The sequence below is a fragment of the Salvelinus sp. IW2-2015 genome, linkage group LG31 (genome assembly GCF_002910315.2).
Source record: "Salvelinus sp. IW2-2015 linkage group LG31, ASM291031v2, whole genome shotgun sequence".
Lineage (NCBI taxonomy): Eukaryota > Metazoa > Chordata > Actinopteri > Salmoniformes > Salmonidae > Salvelinus > Salvelinus sp. IW2-2015.
The window spans coordinates 5,557,501-5,566,960 of NC_036870.1; the positions used below are offsets into that span (position 1 = coordinate 5,557,501).

At 39.5% G+C, this 9,460-nt stretch overlaps 1 protein-coding gene and 2 long non-coding RNA genes across 4 annotated transcripts in view; 1 reads left to right on the forward strand and 2 right to left on the reverse strand.

Annotated features, from left to right (window-relative positions):
- The window catches only part of LOC139023332 (uncharacterized), a 92,810-nt gene that overhangs the window by 18,348 nt on the left and 65,002 nt on the right, over window positions 1-9,460 (forward strand). The window lies entirely within an intron of this gene.
- The window catches only part of LOC139023334 (uncharacterized), a 107,872-nt gene that overhangs the window by 11,784 nt on the left and 86,628 nt on the right, over window positions 1-9,460 (reverse strand). The gene's annotated exons all lie outside the window — the stretch shown is intronic.
- The window catches only part of LOC111955879 (zinc finger protein 436-like), a 50,000-nt gene continuing 46,023 nt past the window's right edge, over window positions 5,484-9,460 (reverse strand). Inside the window, exon 2 of the mRNA XM_024134707.2 lies at window positions 5,484-6,472. Coding sequence (XP_023990475.2) covers window positions 5,901-6,472 — 572 coding nt within the window. The 3' untranslated portion in view covers window positions 5,484-5,900. The remainder of the gene's footprint in view (window positions 6,473-9,460) is intronic.

Sequence of the window (9,460 nt, forward strand, 5' to 3'; positions counted from 1 at the left end):
CCGATGACCGACCCTGGATGGTACACCGGACGATGACCGACCTCTGGATGGTACACCGGACGATGACCGACCTCTGGATGGTACACCGGACGATGACCGACCTCTGGATGACACGCGGACGACCGTGACGCATGACCGACCCTGGATGGTATACCGGACGATGACCGACCTCTGGATGGTACACCGGACGATGACCGACCTCTGGATGGTACACCGGACGATGACCGACCTCTGGATGGTATACCGGACGATGACCATTTGGACAGTCAAATGAAGAACTGAGCACAAATGGTACATATACCAAAGACAGAAACTTGTTACTTCCTTTGGTAAATATATTCCACATCTGAGTCAATCTTTATTCTTATTCATTCTAAGGACCATATGAGTTTATTTGTGCTTTCTAACCGTGTTCTTTTTCCAGAGAAAGGAATGTAACAGGTTGGAAGAGCCAGTACACAGTGAGGGTGAATGTGAACAGGTTGGAAGAGCCAGTACACAGTGAGGGTGAATGTGAACAGTTGGAAGAGCCAGTACACAGTGAGGGTGAATGTGAACAGGTTGGAAGAGCCAGTACACAGTGAGGGTGAATGTGAACAGGTTGGAAGAGCCAGTATACAGTGAGGGTGAACGTAACAGGTTGGAAGAGCCAGTACACAGTGAGGGGGGAATGTGAACAGGTTGGAAGAGCCAGTACACAGTGAGGGTGAATGTGAACAGGTTGGAAGAGCCAGTAACACAGTGAGGGTGGAATGTGAACAGGTTGGAAGAGCCAGTACACAGTGAGTGAATGTGAACAGGTTGGAAGAGCCATACACAGTGAGGGTGTAATGTGAACAGGTTGAAGACATACACAGTGAAGGTGGAATGTAAACTATTAGTAGACCATATTACTATGTAGTAACTATGTAGTAACTATTAGTAGACCAGATTACTATTTAGTAACTATTAGTAGACCATATTACTATGTAGTAACTATTAGTAGATCATATTACTATGTAGTAACTATTAGTAGACCATATTACTATGTAGTAACTATTAGTAGACCAGATTACTATAGTAACTATTAGTAGACCAGATTACTATGTAGTAACTATTAGTAGAACATATTACATTGTAGTAACTATTAGTAGACCATATTACTATGTTGTAACTATTAGTAGACCATTTTACTATGTAGTAACTATTAGTAGACCTGTTTCGACCCTAATATCCTCTGACCATATTACTATGTAGTAACTATTAGTAGACATATTACTATTGTAGTAACTATTAGTAGACCATATTACTATGTAGTAACTATTAGTAGATCAATTACTATGTATACTATTAGAGACCAGATTACGTTAGTAACTATTAGTAGACCATATTACTATGTAGTAACTATGTAGAACTATTAGTAGACCAGAATACTATGTAGTAACTATTAGTAGACCATATTACTATGTAAACTATTAGTAGACCATGTTTCTGACCCTAATATTCTCTGACCATATTACTCTTGTATAACTATTAGTAGACCATTATACTATGTAGTAACTATTAGTAGACCATGTTTCTCACCCTAATATCCTCTGACCATGTTACTATGTAGTAACTATTAGTAGACCATATTACTATGTAGTAACTATTAGTAGACCATATTACTATGTAGTAACATTAGTAGACCATGTTACTATGTAGTAACTATTAGTAGACCATGTTTCTCACCCTAATATCCTCTGACCATGTTACTATGTAGGAACTATTAGTAGACCATATTACTATGTAGTAACTATTAGTAGACATGTTACTAGTAGTAACTATTAGTAGACCATGTTACTATGTAGTAACTATTAGTAGACCATTTTACTATGTAGTAACTATTAGTAGACCATGTTTCTCACCCTAAATCCTCTGACCATGTTACTATGTAGTAACTATTAGTAGACCATGTTACTATGTAGTAAACCATATTACTATGTAGTAACTATTAGTAGATCATGTTTCTCACCCTAATATCCTCTAACCATATTATTATGTAGTAACTATTAGTATATCATATTACTATGATTACTATTAGTTGACCATTTTACTATGCAGTAACTATTAGTAGACCATGTTTCTCATCCTAATAATCCTCTGAACATATTACTATGTAGTAAGAAAACCAGTTGTTATGGTTACGGTACTCCTCAGCATCAGGAGTTGATGGTAACCAGTTGTTATGGTTCCGGTACTCCTCAGCATCAGGAGTTGATGGAAACCAGTTGTATGGTTACGGTACTCCTCAGCATCAGGAGTTGATGGAAGACCAGTTGTTACGGTTACGTACTCCTCAGCATCAGGAGTTGATGGAAAATCAGTTGTTAGGGGTACTTACTCCTCAGCATCAGGAGTTGATGGTAAACCAGTTGTTATGGTTACAGTACTCCTCAGCATCAGGAGTTGATGGTAAACCAGTTGTTATGGTTATGGTACTCCTCAGCATCAGGAGTTGGACACTTGATGGGAACATGACATCCATCTAACCAGCCAATCACTCCTGGGAACTGCCCATATTCATAGAATTGCACTTTATAGTTGGCTTGACCAGCAGCATCAGGAAACTTGATGTAAAGACTCCTCAGTTCACAAATGGCCCTGCAGACTTTGTCAACAATTAAACACACAGTTGCTTTACTGGCACCACACAAATCACCAGTTTCACAATGAAAGATTCCAGATGCCAAAAACRTCAGTGATCAGAACTTGGAGAGAATTGGGTAAAGGCCATCCTCTGTGAGACAGAGGAAAGTCGAGGCTCAAGCAGAGATATTATCTCCAATGCATTTTCTTTGTACATACGAAAGCTGTCTCAAAGTAATGTAATGGATTACTCCTATCCACCAGTACTGGTCTGGCCTCTGTAGTGCATGTTGGTCTTCATTTAGACATTCCACATAGTCCAGGCTCCCTCACAAACAGCACTAAGCAGAAGTTAAACCTGCCTCTTTGAAAGGTTAATTTAAGCTTCCATTTAGTCCTAAAGTAGCTCTAATCCTCCCTCTTGCAATCGGCTTTGTTTAGTCCAGAACAGGCTAAATCTACCACTATTTTAAGATACGTCTGTGCAAGTCGTTTTTAGTTAAGACAGCTCAAACAAGCATTTTAGTCCGGGACTAAGCTTAAGCCTTTTATGTGAAATCGGACCTGAGTGGTTTATATAATATGACTAAATATGTTACTTTGTGTTGCAGGTGCAGTCGAGAAATGGAACGGCAAGGCCACAGAACATGACATAAGCAGAGCTGTGGGAGACCACCTCAAGCCCCATGGTAGAGCCGGGGGTGGTGTTTACCACTCCACCACGCCTTCAGCAGGCTTGAAAAGTGAGATTGATCCATTTGTTTGCTTCAGTTCTCAGTAGTTGAATCCTTTGACTTATTGTTGATTTCAACAAATGCACTGAATTTATTCTGTTTTTCATACTAAGATGGAGCAAGAGTCTGTTGATTGGTTGGTCATTGGGTTCATTTATTTTGCAATAGGTTCAACCCAAACCAAGCTTTAATTATACAGCGCATTTCACAGAAGAAAAAAAAACATACACAGCAAACAGAAGAATAACAACTGAAAGACTAATGAACATTTCAAGGAAATGCCTTTGATTAACAAGAACTGGATGCTACAACCCAAAATAGAAGCTTGTTTTACTACATTGTTTGTTGTTACGTTCCCCAGCAAGAAAACCAAAAATGTCCCTTAAACAGAAGAGGGAACTAACAAAGAGTCACTGACAACAACCACAACTAAACAGGTGGGGTTTTAGGAAGGGGTTCTGAATGACACTATGGGGGTGACACTATGGGGGACCTAAAAGACACCCACCATGAGACCCACTAAATCTGCCCAAGAAGAGACAAACAAAAGAAAAACCCACACCAAAACTTAAGCAGGAAGCAAACCAAAAAGGTGGAGCAACTAAAGGTGTTGACTGCGCCACATTATCAAGACAACTGGAGCACTGGCCCAGACACCGCTTTAAATTGAACCTGGACCAGCTCAGGTGAAACACCTTCTCACTAACAAGATGGACAAGCCAACACAGTGGTGTAATACATACGTTGAATAACGAGGGTGACACCATCAGTGCACCAAAGACACGTTTCAGTTGAATGCATTCAGTTGTACAACTGATAGGTATCCCCTTTCTACGTGCTAAAGTGAACGTTCAAATAGCAGTGAAATGGAAAGCCAACTACACCTGCCCCTTTACAGATAACAAATAGTATCTTATATATTTGTGTCACGTCATAGGCAATTCAAGAACACAACTTCTCATTTCACTATTTAAATACAACTACAAGCGCTTCACCTTCACAGATAGTAGAACACTTGTGGTGTATGCTACTGGCTGTACGAAGAAGAAAACATAATGTCGTAATAATGATATACAATATGAATGTGTTGGTTTTCTCTGCTTTTTGGTTTTTCTGATGAGATCTGCTAAAACTCACTAGGGCTTCTGTAGAACTCTCGTCCGCGCTTGAGGAACGTTTAGACCGTGTTGTAACGAAATATCTCGAAAACTAGGACTCAGTGAAGAACGATGGTTTGGTGACAAGAGTGGTTTCAAACGCCACTTTTTAATTCAGTGCGACGCCTTGAACAGGCTAATCAGCAATCCAAGTTGTCCTTACGTGGCAACGACGATACGGACATGTCTGATTTCAAGAGGAAAGCTCTTGGCAATTATGCGTAGGTTTATTTCCACCTCGACTGGTGGAGCTTTCTTCTTCTTTTTCAGGGTTCACGTAGATATGGGCAGTGTTGTTTGGATCGGCCCAGACCAATGTATTGCTCTATGTACATTTGGTTTGGGCACCTTGAGAATGACGCCTGATATTCCCTTAAGAGCACGGTCAACAATGGTCTAATATGAGATTGTACAGTAAAAAAATTGGGTCAGTTGGTTGCATGAAATAACTATATTACTGAAATGTTACATGAAATGTAAACATGAAATATTGTGGTTGCATAGTCTATCTTTCAACAGCTTTTCAATTACATTTTGCTAGGTGGGATAGCCCAACGTCAAAACACAGTTTTAACTGTCTAAATAAATAACCAAATGGCAGAAAGTTTGTGATATATGGAAAATCTAAACAAAAAATGTGCTATGTACACAAACATCCTGCCACAATAATCATATTACTGTGTTTTATTTTTAAACAAGCAGCGTTATAACTGCACAAGCCACCAAAACATGTTTGTTTTGACAAGATAGCAATAAATCACTGATATCGATTAGGGGGGAAATCAGGTTGTACCTGCTGTTGAAACTACACATCTAACTTAAAAAATACACATGGAAATGGGAGATATATTTTACCTCACTGGTTAGAGGACAACCTGAGAAGACAGTCAGGCTACATTTTGGAGTAATGCATTTAATTTAGGGTCGCTTAAACAAGAACCCAAAGACTTATTTGTCATTCATGTTGAAATCAATTGTGCGAGAGGAGGGAGATGAGTTGCACGCTCTGTAAAACTAATCAGCTAAAAAAAACACCCGGATATGGGAGTAATGTGTACATCCCTGGTTAGAGGACAATTTGTAGAAAACCGCTAGCTACATTTTGAAGTGTTGCATTTTGATTCAAGTGGGTCACCAACATGGTAAGTAAATGTTTGTTAAATCATATAAATAGTACTCTTTCAATTCAGAGCCTGGATTTTTCCCCTGAGGCTAATATCCATATCATGCTGAAATCAATTGATAAGGGGGCAAACGTTTAGGCTTCTACATTCTGACATCATTAAAATACTCCTACTACAATGTGTTAACATTCTAAATTGTGACATTAATTCATTGAAATCATGAAACAACTCCTTCATGTATGTATATTCTAATATTTGATCAGAGATCTTTAATCAGATTATCTCTGGTCACAGCTATAACGTTTATCTCCTGTGTGTGTTCTCTGGTGGTATATCAGACCGCTTAGCTGAGTAAAACTCTTCCCACATTTATCACAGCTATAAGGTTTCTCTCCTGTGTGTGTTCTTTGGTGTACAATAAGGTTGCTAGATGTATTAAAACTCTTCCCACATTGATTACAGCTATAAGGTTTCTCTCCTGTGTGTGATCTCTGGTGTACAATCTGATGGCTTGATGTAGTAAAACTCTTCCCACACTGATCACAGCTAAAAGGTTTCTCTCCTATGTGAATTCTCATGTGTTCTTTTAGTGATTTTATTCTTAAGTAACTCTTCCCACAATCAAAACAGTGGTGAGATTTCTCTCTTGTGTGTACTCGCTGGTGTATTTTAAATTCTGATGAAGATTTGCAACCTTTCCCACAGTCAGAGCAGCGGTGAGATTTCTTCCCTGTGGGTCTCCGCTGGTGTTTCTTGAGGTGTTCTGATCTGGAGAGACTCTTCTGTGCCTCGTCAGCATCATGATGTTGTTGAGGCTCCCCAGAGGATCCACGACAGTCACGTCTCTCTCCTGCGTGAACAACAAGTCAGACAGATGGTTAAAGGCCCAGCAGAAATTCCACTGTGAAAGGTGATGCCACCAGCGTAGCCATGATGTTGTACAACAATTGACGTCTGTAATGAATGTTAAAATTATTTGACAATTGTCTTAAGACAGTCAAGTGAACAACAATAGTCATATTTTGTCCTGCTTCACATTAGTCGTAACATCAATGACATCGATGATTGTAGGCTAGAAATAAGTTATTAAAGTTGTTGAAATCCTAAGCAGTGTGCCAGACGACTTTTGGTCTCCAATAAAGGCCCCTTTCTGTGTTTAATACGTTTGCYGCATGAGGGCGATGCRCACACAATTTGGTTACAGAAACTCCTCCATGCTAATGCAGAAACAACTAGTTATACCAATACCATAGACCTACTGTAGGACCCATAACTTCACCTAACAGTAACATAGACCTACTGTAGGACCCATAACTTCACCTAACAACAACATAGACCTACTGTAGGACCCATAACTTCACCTAACAACAACATAGACCTAGGACTATAAGTCATTTAATATTTCAGGTGAAACATGGAAACTAAAATGTCTTTCATGACATTTCATAACCTGATCACCAGATAATTTTGTSAATAATCCCASTAYGCTACTCTGTAATATGTTGTRATTCAAAACGTCCTGAATAAAAGAAAATAGCTCTGTGTGTTGTACAATAGCCTATKCATCAAGGAACAGTTCTCTACACATTATGAGCTAAGTATCTCTGTGTGCAAACAGACTAACGAGACCCTACTGTAAATCAAGCAGACAATAACATTATAAACARCAATTTGTTAGGGATGTTGGATCCAACGTGGAGCACGGCATAKCTGTCTTTACCAGAGTAATGAATGAAGAAGCACTTTGGTTGTTGTTGCATGTCGTGATGTTTGCCATGTGACTGGCATTCAGAAAATGATTTCCTGGATCAGCTGATGATAGTTGAACATGTGACTGTAACTAAATTGCTACAGTATTACGAATGATGTGTAATTATTGAAGAATGACGTTAATGACAGTATCGATTTGGGTGTTGTCAATAAATTTAAAGGTGACTCTCGGTTAGAACTATTGGATTTAGCAAACTCTGAAATGATTTAGGATTTCTGTGCCCATAAACTGTTTTCCCAGCGTAATATAAGAAGCCACTAAATGTTACGTAGTTCGAGTGCATTTCAGAATACAAAAAAACTGTCCGACAGCAAGATCCCGTATTTAAGTTGAAGTTCATCATATGACAAGCGTAACGTTATGACTATAACTACTGTTCCCTGAAGGAGGAAAACTAGGTACAACATACTATCAAATCCACACCTCGCTGGAAGCCCCGCCTTCCACAGGAGAGTGAGGCTTGGATTTATTCCTTAAATTTAATACCGCTCTTCACCGACCCAGGAAAGGGCGGGGACAAACAAGTGTTGTACTTCGTTTCCCTCCTTCAGGGAAGTGTAATTATAATCAAAGTTACACTCCCTTTCATTCAGTCAACTTCGGTACAACATACTATGGGGAAATAAAATCATTCCCCAACCGAACCAAACGGATACTAAATGAAACGGCCCCTGGCAGACCACCCAAACCTGACCCTACAAGATGCGTCAGTTTTGTCAATTTATTCATTGTGTTTTGTTTGAAACACTCCTGTCAATGTTGAGTAAGGACACACCTGATTACCCATATAAAAGTAGGATTAATTTACTTGGCCTGCACACAAATGTAGGCCTATAAATGTGCCCATTTGGGGATGTCTGATAGTATTTCTGATTGTCTTAACGCACCACCACTAATGAGTTGTGGGGCCTCTCAAAGTAATATTTTCTTCACCTCCAAACAGCAAGTAAACAAAGTCTAATCAAAATCAATTGCGAATGACAATAGTTCCTCAAAGTATTTTCTCACCCTTTCGATAACCACTCAGCATAAAAGGGAAAAATGTAATGCTCTGATCCAGTGGAAATGTCGTAAAATGTTTCAAGTTTGTTGTAGACAGGCCATATGCAGCCAATGTGATTTCTGGAATATTTCTTTTTTATCAGGATATTTTCTACCTGCAGAATGCAATGTTTTTATTTGTTGGCTTTATGTAGGCAATTTTTTTTTACATAGTTGGCAATGGCAATAAAAGTTACTTTTAGATTTGTATAATTTTCATTTAGATTTAGATAGAATGTAGATTAATCACAGACAATTTTGAGATACAGTAGGCTACGACAATATGTGGCTTTCGCTGTAGCAGAGCTACATGAAGTTCAGGACCTAGAAAAAAGTAGTAAAAGAGGCTATTGGTATTTTGTTGCAAAAGGATCCCTAGGTCCCGCCTAGGAGAGGACACGAGTTTTCCTCCCATTTATGTTCCTTGACGTCAACAGCAAATTCCTGCCATCGTGATCACACTGGTAGTCAACATGGTAATCGCCCTGTTCTGTGAGCTCGCAGTGAGTCGTCGAGCCACGGAGCAGGAGGGGAGGACCGAGCCGGCCTGGAGGATAGGGGACATAGAGAGTCAAAGGATGCAGAAAGGGAGGAGAGGAGGGTTGAGGAGGCAGAATCAGGAGATAGGTTGGAGAAGGTTTGAGCAGAGGGAAGAGATGATAGGATGGAAGAGGAGAGAGTAGCGGGGGAGAGAGAGCGAAGGTTGGGACGGCGCGATCCATCCGAGTAGGGGCAGTGTGGGAAGTGTTAGATGAGAGCGAGAGGGAAAAGGATACAAGGTAGTGGTCGGAGACTTGGAAATAAAGGTTACATTTAAATAAATAAATAAGTGTTTCATGACAAACCATTTTTTACAAATCCGTCAAGGCACCAACTTTGAGAAGGGTTTAAAACAAAGGTTTCAAACCAATTCATGAATGTAATTGAATCTAGGTATGTCTTGCCTTTAATGTAAGGGCATGAAAAGAAATTGGCTGAATATTATACAATGACTTATCAACAGCTCTAATATCTGCCCCACAGGAA